At 43.5% G+C, this 15,950-nt stretch overlaps 1 protein-coding gene across 1 annotated transcript in view; it reads right to left on the reverse strand.

Annotated features, from left to right (window-relative positions):
* The window catches only part of TRPM3 (transient receptor potential cation channel subfamily M member 3), a 91,668-nt gene that overhangs the window by 15,229 nt on the left and 60,489 nt on the right, over positions 1-15,950 (reverse strand). Inside the window, exons 12-14 of the mRNA XM_073806934.1 lie at positions 5,811-5,961; positions 5,491-5,690; positions 3,401-3,533 (exon numbers count right to left, since the gene is read on the reverse strand). Of these exons, the coding sequence (XP_073663035.1) occupies positions 3,401-3,533; positions 5,491-5,690; positions 5,811-5,961 (484 nt within the window). The remainder of the gene's footprint in view (positions 1-3,400; positions 3,534-5,490; positions 5,691-5,810; positions 5,962-15,950) is intronic.

The following is a 15,950-nucleotide window of genomic DNA, read 5'->3' on the forward strand; positions in this document are numbered from 1 at the left end:
GTGTGGTCCAGAACCAGCATCAGCATCACCTGGGAACTTGTTAGAAATGCAAATTCTCAGGCCCCACCTTAGACATAGTGAATCAGAAACCCGGAGTGGGGACGGATGCCCAGCAACCTATGTAGTAACAAGCCTTCCAGATGATTTTCAGGCCTTCTAAAGTTTGACAACACTGAGTTAGATGTTTCTGGTTGTTCCTGCCTTGGGTGTACACTGGAACTCAATGAGACTGTGGTTTTTGAGGACAGGGCCCTGCCTTATTGTCTGGTATACAGTAAAGATCCAGTATGCATGTACTGAAACAGAACTGAACTAGTTAAAGGATGATGAGCACAGAATTTGATGGAACAAACTCCAAGGATTGGTTATCTTCAGCCAATAGTCAAAAAATCCTCAGAAAAGAAGCCAGTCACCAATGTTGCTTAATAGTTTAGAAATTTGGTTATTTTAATATAATTATCACCAGATAGATATTGTCCCAAATAAGTGAGGGCACTGGTTACAATCAATTAGCTCATTACATTCTGGAACTGTATTGCTTTAGATACATCATGGTCATTGCTATATAAAAATGGGAAAGTCGGGCTTCCTTGGTGGCACAGTGGTTGAGAGTCCACCTGCCGATGCAGGGGACACAGGTTTGTGTCCCAGTCCTGGAAGATCCCACACGCTGTGGAGCAGCTGGGCCCGTGAGCCATGGCCGCTGAGCCTGCGTGTCCAGAGCCTGTGCTCCGCAACAGGAGAGGCCATAACAGTGAGAGGCCCGCGTACCACCAAAAAAAAAAAAAAAAAAAAAAGGGAAAGTCAAGGATTTTTCAGGATCAAGTTCCTCCAAGGTGTTAATGATCTCCTAAATATTGTATTGAGCCCTATACATACCATTTGGTGACAAAAATATGATTTAATAATGATCCATTTAAATAGACAATTATGGAAGTATATTTGTATTTCTAAAAAGATTCATGCAAATAGAACATGTATAAATAAATTGTATTTTAAAGGTAGTAGCAGGGGGAGAAGCATGGGGCTCACTATGTGAAAAAACCCTTTTCCCAAGTTTTTAGTAGAGCAAAGAACCAGCTCTTAATTTTTCTGATTTCAAATCTCTGTATTGAGGTTATCTAATATGAAGAGAAAATTATAAAATATTTTATATACCATATAGAATGTGCACAGTTAACTTATGTAAATTTAACATATGTATTCAAATGTGTGTTTATACATACTTATCTATTTATCACTCTCTATGCATCTATCTATCCATCTAGCTAGCTAGCTAATGTACAACAGGACAGGTGATTTCACATGCCACTCCACTTAAGGACATGGCCTAGAGAATGTGTGAGATTGGTAACATGGACCCACTCTTCCCTTGGTTGATTCCCTTATGCACCTCGTGGTGCTTCTATTGTGCTGAGTATAATCCTAGTGTTTAAAGATGTTATTTTCGGGTACAATTACAAATGCAAAACAAACCAAAACTACCACCACCAACAACAAAAGCAAAACCTCAAATAAACACAGACAGAAGCAACAGAAGCAGAATGAGGCCCGGGTTTAAGTTCACTTCTCTGGCACCTGGGCTTGGCCGAGAACTCGTCCTGGTCCTCTAGGCCAGTGTTACTCCAGGAGGTCAGCTAACGCCTGGGACACAGGGAGGGTGCGCCTGCACGCTGTCCTGATTTCTGGGAATTGTTCCTCTTGGTCATGCTCTGAAGGGTGGGGCTCTGTAACCACCCACAGAAGAATAGGGCCTTGGGGAAGAAGTCTCCTGGAAGCGTTTGTAGGTGTGGGGTGAGAGCCTCAGTTGGAGGTGCTATAGTTCCTTTATGTTTCCATCCAAAAGGAATTGGTGACAAGGTCACAGTTTACATGCCCTGGTGTCTGTAACTCTCATTCTAGTTCCCCAGAAAGAAAGACAAAGACTTCCTTGCATCTTAACACTCCTTCCCCTACTTTTCTTTCCTCCCAGGTCTGTGGTTTTCTGAATCCAAAAAGCATTTCAAACATATGCTTTGGAAATATGTCTGAGCAATGGACAATGTGTCCACAGGGCACAATTTTCTGGGAACCACATGGCTATATGTCCATTAATAAATAGCTTTTTCAAGGCCTCAGCATGAGAGAGATCTTTAGATTTGCAGCTCCTTCCTCTGTTTGCTGGAAAATTGCTTCACACCATATCATCATAAAATGCTCTATTTTGCAATGACAGATGTGTATAAAATCTGTGCATGGCTTTAAACTTTATTAATATTGGCTGAGTACCTATGGATACAATCACTCAATAGCATATGTGTATATACTCACTTATCTAGACTGCATTCTTTCAAGAAATAAAGGGCCAGGGACAGAAAAATGCCATTTGTGTAATTTCTACAGAGCCACTAGAGAAAATGTATGACATGGGTAAGCAGACAAAATGTCATTTCATGAAAACTAGAGGCAACTGACTCAAATCTTAGAAGTCTGAGTCATATATCATCTGAAGTCATCAGTATATCATCCTTTTCCCATTATTTATAATTTGCTTCTGCCACCTTTATATTGAAAGTGCTTAAAATTTAAAGTTACACTGCTTTGTAACACTTGGGGTGTTCTTTAGAAGAGTAGTTCCTAAATGCTGGGTTTTGAGCGCCAGCCTGGAATGAAGTTTGTATTAGTCTACAGCAAAATGGGGAAAATAAGAAAATGTAAGTTCATTTACATAAACTTAGATTTATTAACCTTAAAGGATTCTCTTCTCTTCATTTTGAGATTTTTTTCTTACAGCCCTACTGGTCTACAAAACTATTTGGCCAATGAGATCTAAAATTATATAGTAAGTAAGTAAAAAATCTGCCCTTATTTCTTTGCTTTTATCTTGTTCTATAAGAAGAAAAAACAAAACAATTGAAAAAAAAAACCCTCAACCATTATTCTATCTAATTCACAAGTCTCTTGCTATTGTTTATTCAGAAGGTGTTGGGCACCCACATAAGCCAGGCACTAGGACCATCCTCACCTTTGGAGAAGATGCTCAGTGATCTACATGAAACACAAACTTGATGGAGAGCCTTGAGTTGGGCTGGGTCTCTCTTGGTTTATGTCTGGGTCAGAACTTTCCAATTTCTGGTCTGAGCCAGCAACTCTTGCCCTGTCCTGGACTCAACAATCTCTAGTGTCCAGGAAGGCGGCTGCTACTGCCTGCTGGAGAAGTCTAGGGTGTATAAGTCTGGGACTTTGATCTATAGACATTTCAGACAACATTCTGTTCTCTCATAAGCTCGATGATTTCTTGGACAATAAAAATAAGCACAACGGGGTCTCTGTTTTTTTGTGGCCCTGCAAACAAAATCAATTGATAAGGCATGCCATGGTATAAAACAACCCCAGGAGGCATGTACCCATGGGAACACACCTTTCTGAAGTCACTCGTATCCTCTCATCATTGGACGAGTTGAATCGGTCATCCTTTTCTCTGAAATATTCCTCTATGCACTGCTCTTCAAAATCATGTACTTTCTTGAGCTCATCATCAGTTATGAAGAGCTCTGTGGAAAAGAAATGAGAGATATGAGGCAGAGAAGTAAAAGCGATGGCACCTGACTTGTGGGTCGAATGACATTCCTAATCTAACTCAAGGTTAGGGAATGGGGCCCAGATTCTTCACTGAGTCTCAAACTAAATCCAAATCTGGTCAGGCAACTTGTGTCACTGTCCTCTTTCTCTGTGTTAGATTCATTATGGGTCTCTGAAGCTCACCTGAGTACACCTGGTTTACTGCAGAGACCGGTTAGAACTATATATATCATAAGGACAAAAATGTAGCTAAATAAAGGAAAGGGAAGCTATGCAGAGAACGGAGGTTTCTTAAAAACTCAACTTCTGGGCTGAGGAGTGTGGCAGACAGACATTGTTCATTCACCTTACTAAAAGCCCTTTGCAACCCAAGTTCCCTCTTCCCTCTTCCCACTACTGAGACTGGAAAGCCAAATACACATTTCCAGTGTCCGTTCAAGCTAGCAACAACCATGAGACCCAGTTTGGCTCAAGGAACAAAAAAAATCTGCTGCAGGAAAGGGTTGTGTATTGAGAAGAGATTTTGCTTTCCTGATAAACTGTACGTATGTGGCTGCTTCTTTCTACCTTTTTTCCCCTTCATGCTTCTTTCTGCCCTGAACATGAATGTGATGACTGGAAGTGCAGCAGCTATTTCGCTACCATGAGACAAGACAGTGTGACAAGGAATAGCTGACTTGGGGTCTTTGACTTCAGTGAGTCATTGTTGAGCTCTGGGCTATTTATTTACCTTTTCACTTTTTGTTGTGTGAGAAAAGTAAAACCTTACATATTTGTGTTACTGTTAGTCTGGTTTTCTATTTATAGCTGGTAAACAAATTCATAACTGATTCAGTGGTAGAAAGAGCCCAGTGGAAATCTGAACCTTTTCTCCCCCTGAGCTTTCTACTTGCCTAAATGGGTGTTTCAAATGGAAATAGTGGATTTTGGAATTCTTAACCCCTCTCCAACTTTCCAATTTTAATGTCTCGAAAGAAGTCAGGCATTGCTGTGTCAGAGAAGTTGTTAAAAGCTTCAGACTTAGAGAAGCAGTTGATTATTAAGTGGCTTTGGTTTCAAACTTTAGTTGCACTAGTGATCACCCGGAGGTCATTCTTGGGCCACAATCCTAGAGGCTCTGGTTCAGTAGATTTAGTGTAGGTGGTCTATCTGACACACTTTGAGAAACCACGGTAGGTTGCTTGTATGGGGGCTGGATTCCCAATGGTTCTTAACTGTGGGTGGTACCCAGGGGATATTTAGGAATCTGCAGGAGCTATTAGTATTCAATGTGTGGAGGCCTGATGTGCTAAATCTCCTGCAATATGTGGAACAATCCTATATAATGAAGAATTATTCCACCCCAATGTCAATCTAATTTCCTTCCAGAAACACTGGGCTAGAAGGTGGTTGGTGGAGGGTCTTTTTTTTTTTTGTCCTTGGAATCATGGAAAGCAGGACTGGTTTCCTCATGAAGCCATATAGGCACAACCCTTAAGGCTTGGGAAATGTTTAAGACCTAAAAACATGATAGATCCAAAAATGACCATGGAACATCAAACTTAGTCACCTACAACTCAACTCATGTCAGGATGCTTAAATTATATATACTGCAGCATTGGGAGCATATTAACATGGTTGATATATCTTGTGGTGGGATGTCTGTAAAGTAAGAAGCTTAGAACCTATGAAGGTGTTAAAACAGCCCTGCTGGAGCCTGGTTTTATCTCACTAAGAAAGGTGTGAGGCTAAGAGTGCTCGCTTTAAGCCTCTCCTGTCTCCCTTCCAGCACCATTTCTCATCATGCATACCCTCCCATCCCTCCCAAGTCTTCGGAGCTGTGGGCAGGAAGCAGGAGGACCCAGGTGCCCAGTGGTCCTGCACGACCGCGTATAGACGTGGTGGGGATTTCTGCTCTGTAGTTGCGGGGGGTTGTCACTCAAAGCTTACTCAGGCCATAGTCCCTTTCATCTGGGTCACTCTCGTGTTTTCTCCATCGGCAACACAGGTGCTGGAATATCATGGTCATGTGGCTGAATATGATCAGAGGTGGGGGCAGAACGGGCCTTTCATGGAAAGTCATGATGAGCTGATACCTCTGAAACTTCCACACTTGGTTGGATATTGATTTTACCTCAAAAAATGTATTGCTGAAATAGAGACCAGAGAGAATCAAGTGAGGAAAACCCCTGCTTTCTGGAGCGTCATGCCCCGCTCCTGCCTCAGTCTCCCTACTCCATTTCAAGGGCTCTGAAGAAGGACCCTCTTACTTAAAGACAGCGATGAGGAGGTTGACCAGCAGGATGTTTGCCACTAGGAGGTAGCAGGCCATGATGGCCGGCACGATCCAGGCTCCTGTCTTGCAGGGAGGCAGTTGGATTATTTTACCATCCTCTCGAGTCTCATTCTGTCCACAGGGAGCTGGAGGAAGCAGCACAGGCAAGATGTCAGAAATCGTGTGGCTCTGTGATAGAAACCACAGACTGAGTTGAAGGAGGGGTTTTTACATGAAGGAAAAATACAGCCATCTCAAAACAAACAGAAAAAGGAATTCCAGAAAAGCCAAAACAAACAAACGAAAGCTTCATGAATATCTCTAGGGGCTGTCTCTGCAGAGGGGAGTTGGTTCTGCCAGTCTCCCAAGTTGTCATCTGACACGAAAGAGGTGGGTGGAGCCCCCTGCTGGCTTGCCGAGTCCCTGGGGGCACTTGGTGTCCCCCCCAGGAAGCCTGGTGAAGGCTTTCCCAGGGAGCGCAGAAGGGGCAGAGTCTCACTGCCCCGTCAAGTTACTTTCAAAATGTGCTGTGGAGGCCAGAAGCCGACAGCTGTAAGAGCAGCAGCCTCGAGGGGCTATTGACTCGGAATTAACACCGGGGCAGCTGTTAATTGCTTCAAGAAACAACCCAGGGACTCTGAGTTAACGATTTGCTGTCTCAGTGTGGAAGGAACGAAACAGGGCAGCACCTTGGGAAGTATTTAGGGGGACTGTTGCTCAGTGCTCCTGATGGATGGCATTTCATGGGGAGGGGCAGTGAGGGGAGATGGGCCAGGACCCTGGAGCCTGTAGCCACCTGTTTTTCCTGCAGCATTTCCATTCCAAAAATGTGCTTCCAGTGCACAGGGAACAAAACCCAACTGCATTGAATAAATGGGCAAATAGAGAAAAATAAAACATCTGACTGCACAGGGGACCATGTGGGGATCTTTAAAAACTGCCAATGCCCAGCTCCACCCCAGTCAATTGAACCAGAATCTTTGAGGGTGGCCCCGGCATCAACATTTCTTTCAAAATTTCCCAGGTAATTCTCAGGTGCCACTAACATGAGTCTACTGAACTAGAATTAGTCTAGAAACATTATATGATGTTTGACATGCTCTGAAGTCCAAAATACATCTCAATTTATGAGGGTTTTAGTAATATCAGGACACCAAGACTCTGTTTTTATAGCCAGAAAAAGATGGCCAAAGTGCTTCCTTTGGACCAGCCTGTAAGATGATCAGGTGTTGATGGACTCAGATGTTCTCAAGGAGCCAGCATCTTTTTTGTTGTTGGCAGCTGTGGCACTATGCACCCAAGACAGCCCTGTGAGAGGTTCTGATCATTTCCTCCTTTGGAAGGAAAACCCAATGATAGAGCCCGCATTGGCTCCAGGATGAAGTCCAAGCTCTGAGGGTAGCTAGCCTGGTGCCACCTCTTGCTACTTCCCACCTCTCCCTCTGAGCACAAACTGGACCAAGTTTCTTGCAGTTCCTAGAACTGTCACGCCCTCTCTTACTTCCTGATTTTTTTTTTTTTTTTTTTTTTTTTTTTTTTTTTTGCGGTACACGGGCCTCTCACTGCTGTGGCCTCTCCCGTTGCGGAGCACGGGCTCCGGACGCGCAGGCTCAGTGGTCATGGCTCACGGGCCCAGCCGCTCCGCGGCATGTGGGATCTTCCCGGACCGGGGCACAACTCGTGTCCCCTGCATCGGCAGGCGGACTCTCAACCACTGCGCCACCAGGGAAGCCCTGAGGGGCTATTTCTTGACCTGGGTTGTCGTTACATGGGTTTTCATTTTACACTGGGCATATATGTTTTATGGACTCTTCTGTATATATGATATATCTCACAATGTAATATAAAAAGGAATAAAACAGACAGGCTGCTATCACATTTTCTAGATTCTAGTTAGAATGGATTCATTCATTCAGTGACATTTACTGAGCCCTATAGGGAAGCCCTATTTCCTGATTTTGAGCCATGCTTCTTCTTTCCCTTCCCAAAGGCCCCCTGACACCTTGCTCCCCCCACTCCCATGCTTCACCTGGATGAATCCTATTCACTTTTCAGTGCTTACTTAGCTTTCAGCTAAATTTCTGCTCCTTTCCAGCTGGGACTGGGATAGGTATTAACAAAGATCCTCTGCTTGACCAAACTCCACTCAGGCAGGCTCTTCTGAGCTCTTTTGTGGCCTCAACTTGTGGACTTCCATGCTTGTCTCTGCATTTGTCCAATTTTAGCAAGAATCCTGCTAAGTACGTTTAGCCAGAATCCCCATCCTCAATTTCTAATCACCATCGATATCTAATCAGTTTCCTCATTCTCCACCATCCTCCATCTGAAGTCTGATCACACTGGTCTGTCTTCAGTAAGAATCCATTACGTCAGGTAAGCCAGAACCCCCCTTACTCCTGATGTTTCCTCTTAGTGAACTTCCATCCACTGACCCACACCCAGCTCATGGCTGTAAGTTTCCTTTTTTTTTTTATTTCTTCACTCAGAGTCGAGCCCAATCTCTCTCTCCTATTACAGAACACCACTGCAGTAGCCCCCCTTGAACAAAGTCTTCCTTACCATTTTTACCAAATGTCATGAATAATTTTTTCTTTAACAAATAATCTTTTCTTTAGTAATTTTGTCTTCCATATAATCCCAGAACTCCGTTTGCTTGCCCCTTTGGGGGGTTTCTCAGCACTGTATCACTGCTGCCAATTTACTGGGCTCTGTGTCCTACGTAAGATTTCCAGTGGTAACATATCTCTTCATGGTTTCCAATTACCTGGCTCAGTGCATACACACAGCACATCCACACATATCCACACATGAAAACTGTTGAGTGAATAAAGGTCACTAAACACAGTTTGGTTGTTGAGCACTAACATTCCCCACAGCTCTGCAAGCCTACTCATGATGGACAGTTCTAGCTCTAAGCAGTTGCTGGCTCCTTCCTTAGGTTCTTCCCAGAAATCCTGCCCTTGGTCTGGCAAGAAGGCTTCTCAACCAGATACCTGGGTCTCTGACACCCACTTGGCTGCAGGCCTCATGGAATGGCTCACTTTGCTTTTCTCTCCTCATGAAGCTTGCCCGGCCACCCTACTCACTTCCTCCTGACTTGACCTCCCTTGGGGTTGTCACTCCTGTGCTGCCCTTTTCTTTGGTTCCTGCTCAGATCTCTATGGGGAAGCCGACAAAGAGCAGGAGAAAGAACTGCTTGGGGTAGGGTACAAAGCACACACAGTTCTTACAGGTGTGATCCCTGATTTCCATTTAATGATGTCCTTCTGAGATTTCTCTTTACATTCTGGGAGAACGTAAAATAAACTTGTGTGGCGCACAGCTCATCCAGCTTTTGACCCCGTATTTAGTGAAGATGCAGACACTTCCTCCACTAGAGAAGAAACCTTCTTCTAGCCTAGAGAAAAACCCAGGGAGAATAGTAGGTGCTCGCTAGTTTCAAGTGGCCGGTGCGCATTTCCATGGGTCTTCAGATAGTGTCATTAACATGTCTCTAGATCTCTGCTTTATTCCCCTACTAGTTGGAAAATTGGACCAACTCATTACCTTTATACAAGATTTAATGTCATCATGATTGGCTCTGGGAACTCTCTGCCAATTCTTTGGGTATTAATTTATTCCACCTTCCCCCACCTTTTTTTCATCCTGCCTTTATAGAAGTAGTATTACTTTAGTGGTTAGGAACATGCATTATAATCCAGCAGACCTGGGTTCAAATCCCAATGCCACCATTTTCAAATGATGCGACATTAGCTTACTCCATGAATTTCAGCCTCCTCATCTGTAAAATGGGGTAGTAATAGTATATATGGGGGGGAGAATGTCAAAATCATTAAATGAGAATGCATGGAAAGCACTTGGCTCAGTATCTAGCATACAGCACTTAATTAACATTAGTTGATGTCATGACTGGTATTGTTATTTTGTAATTAATAGACTTGAAGCGTCTCAAGGTTAGGGACTATGTCTTATTCCTCTTTACTTTACAATCACTAAGCAGAGCACTTATTCTACAAACATTCATTGAGTGGTTATAATATGCTGGGTACGGGAGATGCTGGGGATTAAAGAGACAGTCCCTGTTGCTAAGGAACTCACAGTTTAGTAGGGGGCACAGAAAGGGAATAGAACATTGCATTTAACGGGTGACGTGAGCTCTGCTGGGGGCTCTGAAGAAGCACAGCAGAACTGCTGCAGTCCTTCTAGCCTCGGTCACACTGAGCAGGCTGGTACTCAGGATTAGCCTTGAGGACTACCATCTAGACTCTACAGCAACACGTGCAGTATAAGTGAATTAGATGACCCTTGTGATAATGAAAATAAAAATGAACCAGTAAGAAACAGCCTTCATTTGGTAATATCAGCAAAGAGGCAGTGAACATTATATGCAGCAGTTAGTGCAAAACATTGCTTTGTAATGGCTCCTAGTCGTGTCCTTGCTCAGAGCATTTATCTGCACTAGAAAGTGCGATGACTCAAACTTACAGATGTCTACCCCTGATGAAGATGAACTGGGTGCCTTAAAGCCCTGACAAGCAGATTTGGGGATAAGTTATCTGTTATAACTTATATAAGTTATAGTACCAACCAGTATCTGGGGGTTCATATTCCCAGGGAAATACTCCAGGGCACACAAACCCAAGATGGCCCACGGGTGGATGTTTAGGAACGTGTGGGCTGGTGGCTGCCATTGCGCCTCCTCCTTCCCTGCTTTGGAACCTGACACGAGTGGTTTTTCTCCCAACCCTCTTGCAAGAAGTAAATGCACAGTCACTACCACCCTCATACCAAGTGACATGTTGTCACCTCCCTCTTTGTTGATGACAGTCAGTGCAGGGCGCCTCTGGTGGATGTTTGGTGGTTCCACCTGCCTAGTATATACATTTCCCCTTCCTCTGCTAAGAGCATCCTGGTTTCCCTTTGTGGAGCTATTCCTCCCTACTCTCAGTCCATGAAGTGTGGGTGAAATGAGCTGCATGCAGTTCCATATTGAGGAAATTAATCAGTGTATTTTATCTCCTGATTGCAGTGATTAGTTCAGGGATGGACATGTGATCCTAGCCTGACCAATCAGAGCCAATGAGCATAAACCTTGGGACTTTTGCTAGAACTTGTATTAAAGAGAAGCTCTTTTTACAATGCGATATAAGTCTACCAAGCAAAGAGAGCCTGCCCAGGAGTGACTACATCACAGAGAAGAGAAACAGATTCCTGATTCAGCCATGCCTAAAACCAGAATTCTTCAGTTATATGAACCATAAAATTCCTTTTTTCCTTAAGTCAATTTGAATTGGGTTTCTATCACTTGCAGTGAGTCCTGGCTAATACAGTCACCCTTGCCTCCCTGTCCCCTGTCCACGGTCATTAAGGATGTTGATATTTTGTTTATACCACTCCTGGGAGGCAACATCTGGAGCCTTGGAGTAGCATGAAGAGATTGGAAGAGGCAACTGGCAATGTCAAATCTGACCTGACATCAAGGTTGAATCACAGTTTCAGGCTTTCAGGAGCCAGAGGCTCTGTTGCTCTTTTTCTTCCCCAAACATAGAAGAACTTAAGGGGTCTACACTGCTCAAAGCTCAATTGTCCTCTGACTCAGAAACTAATGATACAGATTTCACTTATTATCAAGTCAGTAGGGTAAACACACTTGAGAAACTGGCCAAAGTTTCCAGCTACTCCCAAAGTGAAGAAAACCTTGCTCTAGAAGCTGATCATAGATAGATTAGGCCAAAGAAGCCCCAGTGTGTGGGGGGGGTGCGGGTACAGAGTGTAAAGCCTACATCTATGCAATTATGGCCAAATGAGAAGGGATCAAACATTTGGAAATGCAGATTCTCTACAGTTTATCTACGTGGGTCACAATGACACATCACAAGGCAGAAAGTTGGAAGTGCATTAACGAGTAGAAGTGAAATGGATGACTGGGCTCTAGAACAATGATAGGTTGTGCAGTTATAATCCAGCCAGGTTACGCAGGTCAGAGTAAGAACATCCTCCCCTTTCTGTACATGTTCTGGAGAGCAGCCTTCCAATGGCTAAAATTTTTTTTATCATAAATTTTTATAATAACTAAAATAAGGGTCAACAGAGTCCCTCACTAGAATGTAAGCTTCATGTGGAAAAGCATTTTTGTGTGTTTTGTTCACTAAAGAAACAACAGCTATAACACTGCCTGGCACATAGCAGATGCTCAATAAATATTTGCCAAATGAATGCAGGCAGGAATATCACATACTGTACATTTGACCTGCAATGTCAGGCATTTCTGTAAGGGTTACATTCGATCAATTTCACTGGGTCAGTGGTTGTTTTCCTATTTACTTCAAGATCTTAAGTGCCACCATGACCTGCTAACATGAGATGGTTCCTGTAAGAGCAAAAATCTCAAAGAGGGGAAAAAATAGATTCTTGATTATTTGTTTTTGCAATTAACTTGCAAAGGAACATGCCTGACTTCGGTAAAGGCTATAGAAAATCTCCCTTCTGAATGCTGTGGCATAAATCTCCACGGCACACCAGACATAACACCCCATCTTAAACTCACGGCAGACATTTGGTAATCAATCATTACACTCTTCTGTCAGGTTGTAGCCTTGGAATCCTTTTTACAACAAAACTCCCCAAAGCACGACTAATCAACTGAAGTTGACACAAGAGATGGAAACTTTCTCTTAGTTCTTTCAAAAATGAGAACATGAGGTCTCGGTGAAAGATAATTTCTATACCTCTTTTCAGGATCCTCCTTATGCCCGCATGGCCTGGCCTTTGCCCAACCTATACTACCTTGAAGTTGCCCAGGAACAAAAATGGGTCAAATTAGACATCCTGCTTTTCTTAGACCCTGACACTTTTGATGAAGGGCCACCTACATAAGTCCTGGGCTCCTGGACACTGCCCACTGCCCATTTTAAAAGTTACCTTTTAAAATGGATACTTCTGGGACTTCCCTGGTGGTGCAGTGGTTAAGAATCCTCCTGCCAGGGATTCCCTGGTGGCGCAGTGGTTGGGAGTCTGCCTGCCGATGCGGGGGACGCGGGTTTGTGCCCCACTCCAGGAAGATCCCACATGCCGCGGAGCGGCTGAGCCCGTGAGCCGTGGCCGCTGGGCCTGCGCGTCCAGAGCCTGTGCTCCGTAGCGGGAGGGGCCACAGCGGTGAGAGGCCCGCGTACCGCAAAAAAAAAAAAAAAAAGGCTCGAGAAGAATCCTCCTGCCAATGCAGGGGACATGGATTCAATCCCTGGTCTGGGAAGATCCCACATGCTGTGGGGCAACTAAGCCCATGCACCACAACCACTGAGCCTGCACTCTAGAGCCCACGAGACACAACAATTGAGCCTGTGGGCCACAACTACTGAAGCCCGTGTGCCTAGAGCCAACGCACCGCAATGAAGAGTAGCCCCCGCTTGCTGCAACTAGAGAAAGCCCACGTGCAGCAACAGAGACCCAACACAGCCAAAAAAACAAAAAAACAAAACTAAATTAAAATGGATACTTCTAGTGGAACTGCTAATCCTAGTTTGTTATTTGGGATCCACTAAAGTGAAGGACAATAGAGATTTGAAATAAATAACTGTGGAAAGCATAGCGTGCGGCAGTCTCTGTGCTGTGTACTTCACATCAGCCATTGCACTTAAGCTTCCTTGCAACTCCATAACAAATGTATTATCCTTGCTACATAGTTGTAGAAACATGCACTGAGGGGTGCAATGCCTTATCTAAGATCACACAACTAATAAGGGAATATGCCAGAACCATTCATTCATCCATCCAAAAAATAATGAGTTCCTGCTACATGCCAGTGGGAATTGGCTCTGGAGATGCACTTATGAATGAAGCAGAAATGGGTCCTCCTCCCCTCTGACCCCAAAGCCTGTATGTATGCCTCTCTATCTCATACAGCCTTTCCAATGTAATATTGCTACTGACTACCTATGCAAGCTTCAGTGTAAGGCCCTGTGCTATGAGCCTTACCTATATCACCTTATTTTAATCTTTATAATACTTTGACATGGTGGATTTTATTGCCCCATTTAAAGGTGAAGAAGTGAGGCTCAGAAAATTTTAGTATCTCTGTCGGTTATTTCAGAGACAGTAAGAACAGAATCAGGATGTCCACGCAAACCTGTTCAACTGTAAAGTATCTTTTCTCTCTGTGCCTCTGAAGGAAGAGCCAACATGGGGTTGAGAGGAATCTCAACTATGAACAAATGTAAAGACAGATTGATAGACATCTGCATTTTTCTTGTTTCCATCAACACGAATAAAGCCTGAGCTGTTCAGATCATGTACAAATGTATAGAACACTAAAATTCGAAGTGTGGAGAAAGAAATTTGATTCATATAATAGGTACCAGCTGTAGGCACCCACATCCCAAAGATTAAGACACTTGCCCTTTTGATTTTATCCTATAAGCCATGGGGAAAAGAAACATTTGTTTACTTAATACACATACCACACTGTTTCCAAAAAGCATGAGAGATTAAAAACGAAACACCAATATGTGATATAACGAGCATCATCTTTAAAAATATGAAGAAGAAGGATATTTCCAGAAGATCATCTCTTCCTCACCTGGCTGAAGAAACGTCTCAATAGCTTATTCCAAATCACAGGCAATGGAATAAAGAGCTTAGTTAAACATATGACTACATTTATCCTATTTTTTTTAAACGAAGGATTTTCAACTAAAAATCCATCCTGAAAAGCTAAGGAGACAAAGAGGATTTCCCCACCTCATTTTGAAAATCCATACAGTTTGCCATGGAGGATTTAGAATGCCATTACACAGCTCCTATGGCTTACTCCAAGGAACCAGATAGCTCTGCCTTTTTGGCCTTTTTCCTGACACACTGCTTTCCTTGGCAAGAGAACTGGAGATGCCTCCTCTTGTATGGCTGTATCTATTTAGAAGCTCCTGATCTAAGAGTCCTGGATAACAGTACATCCAGGCAGAAGTCTTCTTTATGTAAGTAAGGGGCTCTTTCTGTTTCTTTTAATAGGCTATAGTCAATGTCCTCTAGAAATGGAGGTCAGGAAGAACAGAGGTAATTGAATACCAGGTAAGCTCCAACTTTGTAGAGTCAAAAGCACCACCCACCAGCTCTTTTACTTCTTTTGTGGTTCATTTCTTTTCCCTTCCCCTGCCCTAAGTGTTGGGCAAGATGCAAGTTGGTAGTGACATGGTACAAAGGCAACCATGAGAAAGGAGTAAGAGGTCTCAGTTCCTCCATCTGTGAATGGAGGGACTTGGACTATTGATATCCCCTACAGTGCACTGCCCACACAACTCAGGAAGTCCAAGATGATTGTGGGATACAGGAACAGCTCACTAAGTAGCACTGAATTGGATAGTGAGAAAGTGATGACCTTTTCAAGCCTCTTTCCATCTTCCTGACTCCATCAGAGAGAATGCGTCAGTTTGAGGATAATATTTCTTTAACACTTCCTTCACATCTGCTAAACTTCCTTTTTAGTAGAGACTGGGCAGGCTGAAGGCTCAAGCATCTGGACAGAATTTCCTAACAATGCGGTGTTTTCATTCTGTTTATTTTATGCTCATTTTCTATTACATCAAATCACACTGATTTTTCAACTTACGGCCATGATGTAAATATTTTTCTTTTCTTTTTTTTTTTTTTGCGGTACACAGGCCTCTCACTGTTGTGGCCTCTCCCATTGCGGGGCAGAGGCTCCGGACGCGCAGTCTCAGTGGCCATGGCTCACGGGCCCAGCTGCTCGGTGGCATGTGGGATCTTCCCGGACCGGAGCACGAACCCATGTCCCCTGCATCAGCAGGTGGACTCTCAACCACTGAGCCACCAGGGAAGCCCAATGATGTAAATTTTTAAAAATAAATTAATTTAGGTTTTAAAATTGAGCCAATTGAACTAAAAACATTAAAGAGTGGACAGATGTTACAAAACAGTGAATGGTTTATGTGACTAACTAAAGGTTGGGAAACGCTAGATGATCTCTAAGCCCCATCTAGTCCAGACATTTTATTACTCTATGAATCTAAGAAGAGGAGCAGAAGACCAGAATAAGCCCCAGGCTGGATTATCTATCCCAGGAATTTACTGTAGGGCACCTATAAAAGCTGTATTCTTTTTATTCCTGTCAGAAAAGCAAACA

Source organism: Tursiops truncatus, chromosome 6 (assembly GCF_011762595.2).
Source record: "Tursiops truncatus isolate mTurTru1 chromosome 6, mTurTru1.mat.Y, whole genome shotgun sequence".
Lineage (NCBI taxonomy): Eukaryota > Metazoa > Chordata > Mammalia > Artiodactyla > Delphinidae > Tursiops > Tursiops truncatus.